Source organism: Argopecten irradians, chromosome 9, assembly GCF_041381155.1.
Source record: "Argopecten irradians isolate NY chromosome 9, Ai_NY, whole genome shotgun sequence".
NCBI classification, from domain to species: domain Eukaryota; kingdom Metazoa; phylum Mollusca; class Bivalvia; order Pectinida; family Pectinidae; genus Argopecten; species Argopecten irradians.
Genome location: NC_091142.1, coordinates 19514992 through 19533818, shown reverse-complemented (window position 1 = coordinate 19533818; position 18827 = coordinate 19514992). Strand labels below are relative to the sequence as shown.

General features: G+C 34.8%; 1 protein-coding gene across 1 annotated transcript; it reads left to right on the top strand.

Annotated features, from left to right (window-relative positions):
* The first annotated feature begins 16 nt into the window (after positions 1 to 16).
* On the top strand, positions 17 to 16200 carry LOC138331717 (conditioned medium factor receptor 1-like). Its single transcript, XM_069279468.1, has 12 exons — positions 17 to 251; positions 1675 to 1750; positions 9013 to 9161; positions 9564 to 9700; positions 10686 to 10797; positions 12162 to 12210; positions 12660 to 12770; positions 13128 to 13307; positions 14006 to 14095; positions 14517 to 14661; positions 15417 to 15532; positions 15763 to 16200. The coding sequence occupies exons 1-12, from the start codon at positions 117 to 119 to the stop codon at positions 15885 to 15887; spliced, it is 1425 nt and encodes a 474-aa protein (XP_069135569.1). The 5' UTR covers positions 17 to 116; the 3' UTR covers positions 15888 to 16200.
* Positions 16201 to 18827: the final 2627 nt, after the last annotated feature.

Below are 18827 nucleotides of genomic sequence, written 5' to 3'. Positions count from 1 at the left end.
GAACTGAAAATGTTTCACATGCTATACAGAGAGGTCAAAGGTCATTCTGCCGGGCACGAACACAAACAATGTACCGGTAGGTTACAGACTAGGCCTAGTGACTAAAAGGCACAGTCATGGTTGCATTGTGGCTTGGCATTTTCTTATGTTTTCTTTTAAGCATTCTTTTCGTCTATTTTGTTTACCTGAGACCAGCAAAAGAACAAGATGTTAAAAGTTTTCCAACAAGATATCCACATGACAAAGACAAGGTAAGCCTTCTAAATGACTTACGGACCAGGGGAGATAACTCTCATCCTCATCACTTCCAGCAGCAGCAACAGCGATAATATTTATTTCAAATACATAGATCTAGGTGAAATAAATTTAATATATATAAATGCTAGGCCTGCAATACAGTACATGTTATTGTCACCATTTTCAAGTTATAAAAGGCATATAATCAAATGATGTTGCTATATTAGATTCAAAGCGAAAACAAATTTATTAATATTTTTTCAAAATTCCCCTGCATTAAAATTTTATGTTCTCTGAATTTTCTCTGAAAATAGATTTGTTTGTGTCATATTATCATCATCATCATCATGTTCATCATCAGACAATCGAAAAGGGGTAAAAAGTTAAAGTTATACATTGTATGTGCAGTATTTTTATACTCACAAATTAAGATAATTAAGCTTTCAATATGTTATTCATCACCAAAAGTTACTAACATGATGAAAATTACAAAACTTTCAATGCATTGTTTTAATTTTACAAATACAAATAAGAGCAGAAAATGATTTTTAGCAGTACTGTCAAAAATCATTAAATGTTATTATGTACATCTAAGTGAAGCGAAATGAGTACCTATACACGTATACGGTCAGACCATGAAACCAAATTGTGGTCTACAATTTTCATTTTGCATTTTTGCAGTGTTATTAGTAATTGCAAAGTGATTTCTTAGGAAAGTATCCATCTAAAACATATATAAGGCATAAAACCATCAATTTTTACAGTTACATAATTTCTTTGTTGTAAGTCTGAAGCCATTTGAATGATTTTCATGGCTTAATTCATCAAACCTTATGGTTTTAAAATGAAGTTTACCTATACATGTACACATATACGGTCAGACCATGAAGCCAAATTGTGGTCTAAAATTTCATTTTGCATTTTTGCAGTGTTATTAGTAATTGCAAAGTGATTTCTCTAGGAAAGTATCCATCTAAACATATATAAGGCATAAAAACATCAATTTTACAGTTACATAATTTCTTTGTTGTAACTATTATTTATAAGGCATCTGAAGCCATTTGAATGATTTTCATGGCTTAATTCATCAAACCTTATGATTTTCAATAGATTAATGAAGAAAAATTAACACACCAAAATTTTCGTCCAGTTACGGCACATATAACATTAAGGTAATACATGTATATTGAAAACTGAAATCAGGATCCAGACTTTGTACATTGATAATTAGTGAATTAAATTTCATTCCATGACGAAATCATGCTTCTATATAGGCCTATGTGAATACAGAAGAAGATTTCTGCTGACTTAATTTATTGAGGAAATATGAACATCTACACACAGTCTTTTGCTAATTACAGGTTCAAGTGATAGCCTATCAGTCTAGCTTGGCTGTTGATAGGAACTAAAACTTTTATCAAATGTATATTTTTACAGAACTTAGACAAGGACCATTATGATGTGGCAATTGTTGGTGCGGGTCCTGCAGGAGCCACATGTGGATACTTCCTGGGTAAGTGTTTTCATCATACAATTGGTATCCAGTGCCTTCACTTAAATAATATTTTTCTTATTTGTGCTGATCAGGAACTCCATGATGATATCATGTCTTGACATCAGTAAACATTATGACATGACATCAGGGCCATTTTCCTTTATTCAGAACAACTGGTTCGACCGTTGGTTAAAGTCATTATTTCAGGTATAAATCCTGAGGGACCTGCAGTTTTTGATACAGGCCTGTGAGGGCTTTGCCAAGGCTCGTCTGAAAACAATATAAAATCACTAGGTCCGTCTTTCATTAATAAACGAACCACTATAGGCCCAACAAGTCAAACGGTATAATCGTAAACGGACCAGGATTTCAGGATTGAAAATGTCATGACAAAATGACTGCCTTTATAGTTCTTATGGATTTTTCATGATGTATTTTGGCATTGAAATTATTGGAAATCAGCTTAGAAGTTAATTAAAGTCATTCATTTCCATTTCATTTCAAAATATGTTACTGTCAACAAACATAAATATTAAATTAAAGGGACAATTCGGTCTAAGAGTACATTAAAACTTGTACATATTTCGGAAACAAACCAGTTCTAATGGAAATTAGACTATGGTCAGTTTTACTGTAATATGTCAGAAAAGCCCAGTGTAGTCAAATGTATGTGAAATGTTCAATTGCAATAACACATAGCCTCGTATGCCGAACCTTGACCCTTGCCTGTGTAGTAAAGAATTTTTGTCTAGAACTACTCAAAACGCTCTTACAGCTGTGTTAACATTATTAGATGCATGACTTCATTAAAAATGATTTCATCAACTCTTCAGTGGTTATGTATTGCATTTGTTAAACGTGCGTGACTTTGACTCGGGTAAAGGTACAGCGTACATGTTGAACATATATTTATGAAATAATTTATTTTGCCTTTGGTGCTTGCACAATTAGTATTTCATTCCATATAGGATATAGTGACATGGAATTTTTTCAGGATGCAATTAATTGTTTTCTATATTTTTAACTATAAGTAAAATCAGAAGCTCAAACTTTTCAATGGTGGTAATGGTGTAAAGTAAGTAACTTCTGTAACTGAAGAAAAATACTAAAAACTTTGTTAAAATTGTGTTTCTTTGACATGTCATAATTATTAAACACAATGTATCATATACACCATGTGTTGTTGATCCAAAGGTCTAATTTGACAATTTACACAGTGATTGATCATGTCAGCATATTGAACCGACTATCACTTTGTCATAGAAACATCCTTTATTTGGGAGGTTGGTGTGGCGCAGTGGTAGAAGGCGCAGGTATGTTTGGCTAGGCGATTGGATGCCATTACATTGTTAGTTTGAGGTCCTAATAGGGCATGAGTCAATAAATTGCCATCCTTTGTTAAATTGTGTTTCTTTGATATGCAATGAATATATATATATATATATATAATAAATATATTTGTCACTCTCTCTCACTCGCTCTTCAAAGTTATTACTCACAGGCACATGCTCAGTTGAAACTATTCATATTACTTGTTGTTTGAATGATCCAAAAGACCATTCTGGACGCTTGCATGAATGCATCAATTCACTGTAATTTTTAAACACTCCAGTCTCTAATTACAGCAAAAAATCAGTACACTGTAATATTGAAAACTCATTCAAAATCCTGTACCAATGAATCTATTAATAAACAATTTGAAAACATTACAAAGTAGAATAATTGGATGAAACATGTTTATAATGGAAACAATTAAATCAAATTCATGGTTATAACGTATAGTAATTTTCATTGCTGACTGTGAAGTTTTCAATAAGGCGTTTATATATACCAGTATATATGTAAACTATGCTTATAAAAAAGTAATCTTGTTGGTCCCCAGTTGTTTGTTTTATACTGTTGTTCATTGTACTTTGGAAATGTTGTAATGAACATAATAATGTATAAAACAATTAACGTATTCGCCCCAATAAGCGCCAATGTCCCTATAAGCACCCCTCCCCCTTGTGAGGCTTCAATTTCAATTGCCTGGGCATAAATAAAGACCAAACAGCATAGATTTGCAATAATTTTGTCTCATTAAGCATCAGTGATTTTTTAGGTACATTTGGGGCCGAATAAAGGCCCCTTCTCCTAGAGAAATTTTGCTATATATTCCCAGTTTCATTTAAATATTTTCCCAAATAAAGAAAAACTCTCCAAAATATACATATTTCAAGAAAAATGCTATGTAAATTTTTTCCAAGTGAAAAGGTACAGGCCCCTGAAATTATTGAGTAAGAAAATCACCAAGCACCTTTCCATTATTTTAAACACCCTAGAGGTGCTTATTGGTTCAATATGTTAGGCAATAATATTTAAACATTGAAAAAATGAAGGGGCATTTCAAAGGGCAAAATTTGGGCTAACATTCACAAAATTAGTGCACAGATTATTATAAAGCTTTAATCATTGAATTTAAAAAAAAAAAATGAGAAACCCACCCAGTTTTATAATGTCTGTCTGCATTTAATTCAAGGTACATTATATAATACTACAATGGTGAAATAAAGGTCTCAAAAAGTGGGAGGGACACTTTTAGGGACAGGGGCACTTATGTGGCTGAATATGGTAATGTTTATAATTCTGGGCTTTACTGGTATACTCTAGCTAACACAACAGTGAATGTATTTATTGCTAACAAATCTAAAGCTACATGTATGATATCCATGATGACCTTGTACATTGAACCCCAACTCACTTTGGACCTAACTGTATGACCAAGTACTACTACAGTAGAACAGTTACAGATAATGAAATAAATGAATGTGACCATGAAAATAATACTGTATTTGACCCAATAAATATCCCTGCCCCTGTCTAAAAGTACCCCATAGCTGCCACTTTTCAAGGCCTCTTTATCTTGAATTTAATTTTTTGAAGTGCCGAGTGAAAAAGTCCAAATTTTTCTGACGATATTGCTATGGACATACTGTATTTGACCCCATAAATGCCCTGTCAACCAACCAATCAAGTTAGAAATGTTACGGATCTCTGAGCGAAAAATGGCAAAAAATGGCAAAAATCATGTAATGGTAGTCCTTAACTTAGTCAATTCTGAATGGCTGTCTCCACTTTTTGTCAATTTGTCAAGCACACAAGGCTCAATCAAGGTGCAATGTTGTATTACTTGCCAACCCGCCCTATTTTGGAGGGAGAATCCCGATTTTGAACCCCCATTTTAGGCCATTTTGGCAAATCCAATTTTTTCAATACCATAACATTCAAAATATCAAAAATCTGACTATACCATCAGAAAGAACAGTTCAAAATATGCATAGGGGTTACTAAGTTGATATTCTTGAGCTTTAAAGTTTATAAATGTGAAATTAATCCCATGCGAATTTCAAAAAGTTGGCAAGTATGTAAATATAAGGGTAATCACATTGGGTCAAATATGGTATGAGAGTGATGGAGATCCTAGTGATAGGTACTAATCATCACTTAGCTACTGGTTCACTGATAAGTGTGTACCCTATACACAAGTATAATTACCTATTGGCTATACACATATTCACTTCCTGGTGGCTTGATTTAGTGAGTGTGGGGTTGATATGTGCTACTACAAACTTACATACAAATAATTAAACCATGTTTGTAGGTCAGCACCATTATTTATTTTTTTTGGTTGTTTGTTTGTTTATTGTTTGTTTGTTAACATTCATTGAATAGTCCTTTGCTAATTACGCAATTATTATCTTCTAGCACAAAATAATGGTTTATTTGAATCAATACTTAATTTGAATGTGATCATACATTTGTTATCCCCCGCCCAACGAAGTTGGCGGGGGATATACAAATGGGTTCTGTCCGTCCGTCCGTACGAATGGTTTCCGGAGCATAACTCTAAAACCAGTAGAAATATTTCCACGAAACTTCATACACACATTGGTCTTATGGTCTAGTAGTGCCTTTTGCTATTTTTAGGTTTTCATTGTCTGCATTTTTTCCGTAACCATGGAAACATTGCTGAAAATATCATATTTTGTAGTAGGTTCGTTTCCGCAGCATAACTGGAAAACCGGTTGAGATATTTCCATGAAACTTCATAGATACTTTGTTCTTATGGTCTAGTAGTGCCTTTTGCTATTTTTAGGTTTTCACTTTTCGTGTCTTTTTTCTGTAACCATAGAAACATTGCTGAAAATATCATATTTTTGTAGCAGGTTCATTTCCGGAGTATAACTCTAAAACCAGCAGAGATATTTCCACGAAACTTCATAGACACATTCTTTTTATGGTCTAGTTGTACCTTTTGCTATTTTTAGGTTTTCATTTTTTGCACTTTTTTTCCGTTACCATAGAAACATTGCTGAAAATATCATGGTAAATGGTAAATGTTACTTTGCAAAACTCCACCCATCTTTGTGTATATAGTCTAATATAAATGTCAAGGCTGTATACCTGATTCAACAATTGCAGCCCCGCTCTACTTGAATTATACACCATCTTTCTTTAGCTCAACTTCCTTTTTCCTGGGTTTTTTCATACACATAAGTCTCCACAATCAAACTTACTTTAGCTTTGATATCTCCATTGGCGGGGGATCTGAATGACTATGTCCTTGTTCCTCTTGTTAGTGGTAGGAATTAATACCACATGTTATGCGGAAATATTGTTAATAGTTAATATCATCTTAGAAACACAATATACATCCATTTACTTCTCTAAGTGGTTAGAATTAATACCAGATATCATGTGGAAATATTGGTAATACAGTATAACTTGTCTAAACCGAACCCTGTATAAACCGGAAACTTGTCTATACAATGTACCGATTAATTTGTTTGGTCCCGGCAAATTTCTTAATAAACTATTGTACCCAAAACCTGCATAATCCGGAACCTGTCTACTCTGAAAACCGGAACTGTCTAGGTAATGTTACTATACCTTTCTTTGTAAAATTAATTTGGGCAAACCGGCAGCAATGTTTTCACAACATGGGACTGATCATGAGGCGCCTAAGGGGATTTACCTGTACCGGTATACTAAGGGCTAGATAGTGACAACTTTTCACTTTTCATTCGACGGTTTTGTTACATGTACATTGTATTTGTGAATACTTTTCACGGTCAATTCTAACAATAAAACATACACATAACTTCTGAGAGTTCATTTGAATGTAGCACACACAGAGAAATGGATCGTACATGTACACCTCAGAAAACGTAGGATGGAATTCTGTGTTCTACCATGTACATATGTGTGAATAATTGTTTGTGCTGTAATAAAAAAAGTCTTCTGATGATTTCCATGTGAACATATTGTGATAAGGTTCTATCCTTTATAAACCGGACACCTGTATAAACCGAACAAATAGACTGGTCCCGTTCACATCCGGTTTAGACAAGTTATACTGTAGTTATACCATCTTGAAAATACAATGGATGTCCATTTAGTTCTATTAGTGTTAAGAAATAAACCAGATGTTATGCGGAAATATTGTTAGTAATAATGTCATCTGAGAAATACATTAACATATGTCCATTTTGCCGTGCTGACCCCTAGGATTAATAGATGTAAATAGTTTAGCAGGGATTGATAGTCAAACTTTGGCTACAAGTATCAACCTGTTGACGGATATTATCTAAGATATATGAATTTATGACATGTATAATTGATCTCCAAGGCAGGTAGTAAGTGGTATATACCTGAAGTTAATTTGATTCATGTACAGAGCATCATATGACTATATAATTATATCTAATGATGATCACTTTAAAATTTTTGCATATTAAATGGAAAAAAGATAATAAAGATTGCATATTTCAACATATTCAAGTAGCAAATTATGTCAAACCTGTTGCCAGTTAAACAGTTGCCTGGGGTGTTAATGGGATCCTCTCTGATCCTTGCATGAAAACCTTAAAAAATTCACGAACCATAAATATTTACCAGGGTATATTATTAAAATATGTTAATGTCAGGTAGTAACCAAATCGATTTTCCAAATGATTGTGAAGGTCAACAATATTTAGTGGAACACATTATTTTACGTTTTTTTTAGGTCATCTGACCCACAGTATCAGCTGTATGACCTATAGCCATTGTATGCTGTCAGCCATGTACAGTCCTTAAACTTCATTTAAACAGCTTCTTCTCTATAGCAAAAAGGCCCGTAGTACTCATATATATTGACCCTGTAGCATGTTCAAATTAATGACCTTTACCTTCAGTCGATATCATATAACGTGATAAACGCGATATTGGGCTTAAAGCATGACTGCCATTCAAGGTCAGTCACAGGGATCAAATAGGATAAAATCTTTAAACAACTTCTTGTTATTATATATAACTAAAAAGCCTAGAGACCGGATATTGACCCTGAAGTATTCTGGGATGAATTGCTACCAAAACATTTGTTCAAAGAAATTGCCTGGAATTTCATTGCATATGTCACAAATTGGATCTTTTCAATAACTGAGAGGTCTACAAGTATACTAGAATTAGGGCTTTCCTACTTTGTGAATATTTTCCAAACGGAATCTCAATATGTGAAATGCCTAAAGAGCTCCGACTTTCAAGTTTGTTTACTTGAATGACCTTGACCTACTTTCAAGATCAAAGTGATAAGATATATCAAAAATTAACAACATTTGCTTAAGACTTCCTAGTACAATGTCATAATTGTTAGTCTAAGAAAAAATGAGCATTCTCAGTCTACTTAATATTAGATTCTTTTGTATTGATTCTTGACAAATTAATGTAAACTTTCTTTTGCGGCTACATGTACTAAATTATATGATATCCATTTCAATACGAAGGGGCTATGTTGCCTGAGTGATTAAGATGGCTTGAAATATGAAACAAATCCGCCACCTATGGGTCGCAATTTTGAATCCCATGTGGGGCAGTTGCCAGGTAATGACAACTGGTTGGTGTTTGTTCTTTGGGTACCCCAGATTTCCTCCCCCATCTAATCTGGGCACATCCGTAATATGACCCTAGCTGTTATTGGGACGTTAAACTAATCCAACCAAACCCTGTAATAGATTGTTTGTCTATGTGATCAGTAACTGTTTGAGTGGGAAATTTTGTAATTATGTATAAGCAGATTAATACAGCGATGATGATGTGGGTAAAGTATGATATAGGGTTGATTAGGCCATTTTTCGGTGATTATGATGTCACAAAATCATGTAAAATATGATCTCTTAATGCATAGCAATCAAATATCTGTCTAAGAAAATACACAATGAAAAGTGAATTAAATACATTATATTACATTAAAATTTGTTTAGGTAAGCTGGGATGGAAGTGCCTGTTGTTAGAGAAGAAGAAATTCCCCCGGGATAAATACTGTGGGGATGCTGTATGTAAGACTGCCATTGAAATCCTGATGGAGATGGGCCTGTATGATCAACTCCTGAAGGACAAGAAAGCTCACGTGGTATGTATAGACACAGTTAGGATGACCTTATCCTGGCAAACATATGAAACATGTATATATTGTCTTAATTAATACCTATCGCTAGGACCTGCATATTTGGCTGATATAGGCAGATTTCCGGATTATACAGGTTTTAGTTACTACAATAGTAAATTAAGAAGGAAAATGCTATATAATTATGCAGTAATACACAGGGTACATATAGATAGTGATGTCTGTTATGTCTAGATAATAATAAGAAAATTTTTGTATTCAGTGATAGATGATATCAAATGCAATTTGAATTTGAATTACTGTACAAAATACATCAATAGGAAGGTAGTGGTGTTAATTCTATTTATGTAAGAAAAGCATAAACTTTTGAGTATGACATTAATAACTGTATATTGTTGAACCTGTCAGGCAGACAGTGGAGGGCTGTGTAGTCCTGGTGGCCTGAGCTATATTGGCCGAAGTAAGGAAGGACTTGGGGATATACCTGCTGCTATCGCCTGTAAACGTATACACTTGGACGAAGCTATCGCCAAGGCAGCAAGAAGGTGAGTACTGGATAAAACTAGCTATCACCAACTTAGGAGGCAGGGACATGAGGATTGGACAAAACAAATGCCTGGAGGTGAGTATTTGTCAAAGTTGTCACCAAGGCAGATAGAAAATGAGTATCGGACAAAGCTCTCACCAAGGCAGCAAGAAAGTAAGTACAAAGTGTATTACGGACGGTCAAGTTCTGCTTTCGTTTCCCAGTTCTGACCATTGAAATAAAGAAAGTTGAAAGCATTGAAAGCAAGGCTGCGTGGAAATGTAACCACGGACATAGTCAGCCGGGAGGAGGTATTAGGAATGCTATAGTTTAAATAAATTTCTTTGTACGCAGACAGATTTTGACGAAAGATTTTATTTTTCTATTTCATAAGAAATTATACTGGATACATTCACACCATTTTTACCGACTTTAGCCATCCTTGCCCGACTGTTCACTTTAATAACTGTATATTGTTGAACCTGTCAGGCAGACAGTGGAGGGCTGTGTAGTCCTGGTGGCCTGAGCTATATTGGCCGAAGTAAGGAAGGACTTGGGGATATACCTGCTGCTATCGCCTGTAAACGTATACACTTGGACGAAGCTATCGCCAAGGCAGCAAGAAGGTGAGTACTGGATAAAACTAGCTGTCACCAACTTAGGAGGCAGGGACATGCAGGGACATGAGGATTGGACAAAACAAATGCCTGGAGGTGAGTATTTGTCAAAGTTGTCACCAAGGCAGATAGAAAATGAGTATCGGACAAAGCTCTCACCAAGGCAGCAAGAAAGTAAGTACAAATTGTATTGGAAAAAATTAAATACCATAACAGTTATATTGTAACTATAACAAACACATTCTGAATATCTTAATGTTGTAGAATTTCCATTTTAATTACTTAAAACTATACATGTGTTCAAGTGACACAAATAGTATGATGGCAAAAGTTAACAAATGTGATATTAGTTACATAACATGTGTTATAAAGATAAGCATTACTTAGGATAGGGGCGGACCTGAGGGAGGATTGGCCTGTGACTGAAGCTAAGTTTGACCAGGAGTCTGGACTATGGACACTTCATAAAGAGGGCACCACTGCCACATTTAAATCTAGGGTATGTATCTGTTTTCTTATTCTTTAGCTTACTTCTTCATCAAGGTAAATCATTTTCTGGTGTGATTAATTTTCAAGTATGTCATGGGCAATTAAAATTCTCAAAACATAGGTTGCTTTAAAGGGACAATTCGGTCTAAGAGTACATTTAAACTTGCACATATTTCGAAAACAAACTAGTTCTAAGGGAAATTAGATTAGTTTGTTTAACTGTGATATGTCAGAAAAGCTCACTGTAGTCAAATGTAAGTGAAAAGTTCAATCGCCATTACACATAGCCTTGTATGCCGAACCCTGACCCTTGTCTGTGTAGTAAACAATTTTTTGTCTAGAACTAATCAAATCGCTCTTACAGTTGCGTTAACATTGTAAGATGCATGTTCTTGTCTAAAAATAATTTCATCAACTCCTCAGTGGTTAATGTTTAAACGTGCAGTGAATTTGACATATGTTGTACCTGTTTTAATCGTATTGATCAACGATTTGGGAATTTCAATAGTATTAAATCAAAATACTTAACCATGTTTTTGTGGAATTTGTCACATTTCTTGTCATAATAAGGAATGTAGAACAATACATTTATGTTTTTTAAATTGAAAATTGCAAAATTAAATCACTCTGAAGAAGGCTTTAGAAATAAAAACCTGTCTGATATTAAGTTATGAAAATATGTTGAATATATGTAAAATGGCAGGAAATCCCAGATTTACCAAAAGGCATTGATCCCAACACGATCTGGTGTATGCAACCAATGTATCCAGTTGTATTTCCTGCCTCCATAATACTTGTAGAGCAGGGAGGGTCAGGATCAAACTGAATAACATTGATGACCTGACATTGAAGGCATACACGATCTTGTCCATTAGTCAGATGAAAATATGTTGGTTTACAGTACTGTTGTTCTCTTTCTATAGAATCAAAAGAATAAATAAGTAAGCATCCCCTTACCAGTCTATTCAATGTGTACCACCTAAACAACCTCAACTTTTTGTCATGCCTTTACCCCCAGGTACTGGTGTGTACTGATGGTGGCCCCTCACACCTCAGGACACAGCGAGGCCTTCCTATCTTTATGATATCTGTAAACTTTACTCCCAGGTACTGGTGTGTACTGATGGTACCCCCTCACACCTCAGGACACAGCGAGGCCTTCCTATCTTTATGATATCTGTAAACTTTACTCCCAGGTACTGGTGTGTACTGATGGTACCCCCTCACACCTCAGGACACAGTTAGGCCTTCCTATCTTTATAATACCTGTAAACTTTACCCCCAGGTACTGGTGTGTACTGATGGTGCCCCCTCACACCTCAGGACACAGCTAGGCCTTCCTATCTTTATAATATCTGTAAACTTTACCCCCAGGTACTGGTGTGTACTGATGGTGCCCCCTCACACCTCGGGACACAGCTAGGCCTTCCTATCTTTATAATATCTGTAAACTTTACCCCCAGGTACTGGTGTGTGCTGATGGTGCCCCCTCACACCTCAGGACACAGCGAGGCCTTCCTATCTTTATAATATCTGTAAACTTTACCCCCAGGTACTGGTGTGTACTGATGGTGCCCCCTCACACCTCAGGACACAGCTAGGCCTTCCTATCTTTATAATATCTGTAAACTTTACCCCCAGGTACTGGTGTGTACTGATGGTGCCCCCTCACACCTCGGGACACAGCTAGGCCTTCCTATCTTTATAACACCTGTAAACTTTACCCCCAGGTACTGGTGTGTACTGATGGTGCCCCCTCACACCTCGGGACACAGCTAGGCCTTCCTATCTTTATAATATCTGTAAACTTTACCCCCAGGTACTGGTGTGTGCTGATGGTGCCCCCTCGCGCCTTGGGACCCCCTCAGCTAGGCCTCATCACCCGCCCCCCTGATAGTAACTGTTCCCGGGCCTATGTTGAAGGTGGTACCCACAAATTCAAAGCTGACGGTGTTGTATTCTACAACAAGGGGATGCTGCCAGGTATGTATGATAGTGGCAACACAGAATAATAGATTTGTTTACACATTTAGGGCTGGGTTGAGTCAGGAGAATGTCACCCCGAGGTTTCCAAGGGATGAGATCTCCTGTTTCACTCCAAAGATTGTGAATGATAATTTTCTTACCATGTGCACCACTTTGTGTCTCTAGTAATGATGTGTTGGTGTCAGCAGTGCAAGCAAGGATGATGTAACCTGAATGAAATTATGAATTTTTGTCATCAACATAATTGTGGAAAGGACATCATAATACTGCAATGTCCTAACCTAAACTTGTTAAGTAAAAGGCAATTGAATTTCATGTATATCACTATCACCATGGTTTCTGATTATATTTCAGGCTACTCTGCATTATTCCGACACCCTAACGACGTTCTGAACTACTGTGTGTACATCATACCTGGTAACCCAAAGGTCACGCCTGACGACCTTACCCACTGGCATGATGACCTGATGAAGAACGACCCGAATATCAGCAGGGCGCTTGGAGATGACTTCAAAATTGAGAGAATGAAGGCTGGTACGTTTACTTAGTGAGTTAAAAAGGACCTTCATGTCCTTGGATTTTCATTTGTGCAGTATGGTTGATAGAACTTACAGTATGTAAGTGAACTTGTTGTCATGAAAGGTCCTGAGATTACGATGTTTCAGATAACCTTGCAGTTGCCTTATTGAGGTCCTTTAGGTACTGGTTTTCAAATCTTTTCATTTTGAAACATTGGGATAGTACAGTGAGTGTTACTTTAAGATAAAACAAGGATTCAGACAATGACAAAAATCCATTTTTACTTGCTGAATATTTACATCATTGTTAGTATTATTTATTTATTTACAGTACAAGTTTTTTGAAAGATAGTTTTCGTGATTCTAGTCGTCGATAATCATTACAGCGTTACTTCATTAGGATGGATCGTATACACAGAGGGTTACGTGGGTCCATGGGCCTCAATTTTTACGTGTAACTTATTTATCAGTGCAACTTATGTGTATGAAAGCCTGAAAAAAAATGTTAAAAAAGGCCTTTGTGACTTATACACATGTGCGACTAATTGTCCAGAAAACGGTATACCTCTGATAAAGATATTAAGTAAATAGAAAATGGTCTGTATCTGTCTCTAATAAAAGCATAATTATTATATTATTATAGTGACCTATCCACATGGACAAGTACTTTTTTGAGCTATACTATGGTATATACTGGTCTGTTTCTGTCCACAGCCAGCCTTAGACTGGGAGGAGAGAAGGTGACCTATGGGGACCATGTCCTTATCGTTGGTGACGCAGCAGGCATGATTGATCCTATGACAGGTGAATTATAAGGAATGTCTATATTCAAATAGGACTGATTTGTTTTTTTTAATGATTTAGGTTATCTCCTCTACTTAAATATCACTCCTCTTTTCTCAGCATGGGCTTGAGACCAGCTATAGCAGATTTGTATATATACACTGTGTAACATGTCTAATTTGGTTGTCACTGAGACCAGCATATTTAGCCAATATAGCTACTTCCGGATTAAACACTAAGGCTTTAATTACTATAAATTATACGAAGGAAAATGCCATAAAATTATGTCAGGATACACAGGAATCGGATTAGACAAGAGCCAGTTTTGACAAAATACACTGTATATTCACCATATATTGAGCAAATTGAGTTTTGAAAAATTTCGATATTTTAGGTGAAATTAAAACCCAATAGATATGATACTTTTATTGTTGTATTGTAGGGGAAGGTATTCACCATGCTATGGAAGGTGGGAAAATGGCTGCCATGTTTCTAGACGAAACTTTGACTCACGGTAGCTACAATAAAGATGTGATGCAGATTTACCATCATAGGTGGATGAACAAGTTTGGGTTTGACTTTAGATGGTGAGTATGGGTATTTTGATACAATCCGTCAAACTTGTCTTTTAAAACTGTCCACAGGTCAAGAAAAAAGTGGTCTACGCGTATATAGCCAAGGGATCTTCACATACACATGTCAGGTAAAGTTCATTAAAATTGTCAATTGGGACCCAAAGAAAATGTTCTTCTATGCAGGTGATCTTTATACAGAGTTGGTCATTAAAAAAGTGTGACTGTATAATTTCATAATGTCTTCTGGTATTGTATGGAAAACACTTCGCTTGCCATTGTATATATCAATGTTCAAAACTTATGGATAATCTATCAGAGGTTTCTTTTTAGAATTAGTTTATGTGTCCATAGATTTATTTCTTAAGTTTGAGAATCATAAAAATCCAACAAATTCAGCTGGTGTTGTCATTACAACTAAATTATAAGGATTTGTTTGAAAAAAATATTGGTTCAAAATGTCCTATATGAAATTATGTAAATATAAGAGTTCATAGAACTTATTAGTTAGATGATATATATAAAGACGCTGCAGTAGATAAGTGGTAAAGGTGTCCTGATATACATGTATTACCAATAGCCCTCCAACTTTTGGTTGTGGGTTCAAATCCCAGTGGTGCAATTGCCAATTGCTGAATGTAGTTTGATAGGGTTTTTTCCCAAATACTTTCTTCCGTCTCTTAACCTGGCACACAGCTGAAATTCATTATGTACCATTTTGCTATGTTCTTGGGTGTACAGATGTATGTAGAGATGCTTTTTATACACAGGTCCATGGCATTTTGTCAGCTGACGTACCGTTTCCCCATCTTACTGGATGCAGCCACCGCAGCTGTGATACGTAAAGGAGATAAGTTCTTGTTAAAATGGACCGACATCATGACAGGTGAGTGGAAGTTATATCTGTTGTTTATACTGTATCATCTGTTTCTGATCATAAACTCAGTCTATATAGTTGTACCATTTGATACAGTATTTAGATATTGTAGTATTTATTTACTGTTCTGTTGTGTGCAATTTACTATCATGAGTTTCAAAGTAAATTCTAGAGTTTAATAGTTTATTTTCGTAAATCAACATCTACTACTAACATTAATTATAGTGTTTCTTTTGTAGGTCGGGTACCAAAGATCCATATGCTGAAACCAGAATTTACTCTGACAATAACCTTTGAACTTATACGACTTTGTGTCTTCAGATTGTTCGGAATGTCTGTTGGAAAACAGAAAAAATCCAGCTGAAACGATGTGTACAACATGTATAGACTGGTTTTGTTCGTTCAAGACATTTTATTGTTTTGATTTAAAAATTGTATTTATTAAGAAGATGCATGCAAAAAGAATTAACATCAATATCATCAGACTCCGGTTCCGGCCATTATTTTAGAGTGAAAGACACTAAAAAAAAAAAAAAAAAAAAGAATCCCGACCTACCGACCCTGGTTTTTTTGCCAATGTAACTCTAAACAGACATATTTTTTGGTCTTATGCATTAAAATGATTGTATAAAGACCATCCAATGTATATAAACATGTATTTCAGATTGACTTGATAATGCCATGATGATGCCAATTAGGACTACAAGAAAGTGGTCTTATTAAGTCAAAATCATGAAACTGTCAACGCTTGAAAATAAGTATAGTATCATTTAAAAAAAAAATGAAAAAGTATGAAATAAAATAATCATTAAAAAGTATTGTATGCTTATATTTCATTACAAATTTCATAACATTATATCATTAAAAAATAAACTCCCAATTCTAACACATGTACATCATTAGAATCCTTGTGTCAATTCAATAGAGATGAAAATTGCTTCTAAATTATTTGATACAATTTTAAACAAGAGTGCTGTTCAGAACAAATGAATTATATCTACTAAATCTGATTTAGGAAATCTTCTTTTCTATTGAGCCATAATGAAAACTTAGCTTGTAAATTGATTTTGGAGTGTAATATATATATATATGTTTTATATTCTCAGTAATGTTATTTCTACATTTGATGATGATGTGAAGATTTTTTAATACTTTATTTGCTAAATGAAAAGAATTCCTATGCATACATATTAACTGAGATGAAGTGCCAAATTAGAAAACCATAATATTTACCTATATATGCCAATTAGCGTACAAGATGTTTGTGAAGAATGTGTATTTATACATATTATTATAAACAATGCATAGGCCCACTACCGATCAGAAAACAAAAAATAAGAGTGAATTTATTTTAATCAAATTGTTCAGAAGGTGATGATAAGTGTAGTAAACGGTAAACAGCTAATAACTTTTGCAACTCTATGAAAATTATCAATGTCATTTTACATTATCTTTTTAAAAATCAGGAGCCGTTTCTGTAGTGGGCCTTTATGTAAACCTTATATAGTGTCTCCTCGATTTCCAATTGAAATGATTTTTACATTGTACCCTGTGGTATTATTATATTTGTATATTATATATACTGTAAAACTACATTCCCCCACCCTACCTACATTCATAGATGATTCATTATGATTTTACCATAAATGTTCATGCCTCGGTTTCTTCAATGTTCCTTAAATTCAAGGGATTCCTTAATTAAAGATGCTCCACTGCCGACAGAGCATAAACGATACACATCATTTGAAAAATTGTTGGTTTTTGATCGTGTATATATATAATTTTATCTAAAACACAAAAAATATATAAGATTTGGCTTTTGGTGCATGCTCAATCAGTACTTCATTCTATATAAGACATAGTACCACAGATTTTTTTTCGGGACATAATTAATTATTTTTAATATAATTAATTTGAAGTAAAATGACAAGCTCAAACTTTTCAATTGTGGTAATGGTGTGAACTACCATAAGTAACTTTTGTAATTGAAGAAAAATACTTATTTGACAGCTCCTGTGTTTGATAGCGACAAAATTTAACTTGTTTGATAGCGACAAAATTTAACTTAAAATTTTCCATAAAAAATAGTTAAGGAAAAAACTTAAGTTAAGAAATGTTTTCAATGAAACTGAGTTCTGGAATTGTTCATCTGTTTGATCTCTTGTTCAAAAGACCCTAATGGGTTCAGATAAAAAAGTGTTTTCCGGAATTGTGAGGTGTTTACCAAGGTGGTGTTTTGGTCCCTAACTTTTAAACACAATTTTAATTTGTTATATATTATTGCTCATTTGAAGTGCTTCATGTATTACATTAAAACTTTCATGTAGGATTGTTCTTGTTTTTGTTCTGTGTTGATTTTTCCTGTTTTACGTGTGCTGTATACAGAGGAAAGTTGTCTCAGGTTTGATATTTACCAGTACTTTTTAATACTCTAGCATATTTCCTAGTTAAGTGTTTGACATATCAGTATCCAATGATCTTAGGTGATCAGTATTTCATACCAATCAGACAATAAACCACACATATCTTGACGATTTTAGTCTTTGTTTTTCTTTGACCAAAGTTTGTGACATTGTTTCTGATAGTAACTTGTCTCTATGTGGAACAAAGGGAGTTCTTGACAGAGGCCTAACTAAATCAGTATTTGCAAAATGAAAACAATGTGGTTGGATGTAATAGCTGACCCATTTTTTTTATGATTGATCTTTACATACACCTATATCCCATTGTTACCTGGACATGTAACAACCATTTAGCATCCTCGATACTCTAGGGGTTTCGATCACTTACAATCTCTACACCCCTGGACTATCTCGTAGTGAAATTGAAGGCAGCTCAGAGGAAAACATTTGACCAATCATAGGCCAGCAAAGATTTCCTTTGAAGATTACAGAGAGAGTGACGCCTTACATCAAAGCCACACTGTCAACCACAGTGTACCGTTATAGGGCTCTTTTCATGTACACCAAATGACTAAATTACCTGTTTTGTTCTGTTGTCTCCAGTTTTATTATGAGATAGTCCAGGTGTGTAGAGATTGTAAGTGATCGGAACCCCTGGAGTATCGAGGATGACCATTTAGCTAATACATTGACATTAAATAGCTGGAAGGACATGAGTATATTGCTTAAGTAGTGTTTTATTTTGTTTTGTCAAATTTCAATATCCAAATCTCCTTTGAAATTCAAATTTCCTAAGCAGTATGATAGGGCTTTTTGTCTTGTTTTTAGCTACATGTAGTTGACATTTGTATTTTCTGCAGAAATAGAAAATCATCATCAGTTTTCCACTGACAATAGAAAGA

Coding starts and splice junctions, on each gene's coding strand:
- LOC138331717 (XM_069279468.1), top strand. CDS start 117: ATGGTTGCATTGTGGCTTGGCATTTTCTTATGTTTTCTTTTAAGCATT. Junction 1,751..9,012: donor CACATGTGGATACTTCCTGG/GTAAGTGTTTTC, acceptor AAATTTGTTTAG/GTAAGCTGGGATGGAAGTGC. Junction 14,662..15,416: donor TTTGGGTTTGACTTTAGATG/GTGAGTATGGGT, acceptor TTTTATACACAG/GTCCATGGCATTTTGTCAGC.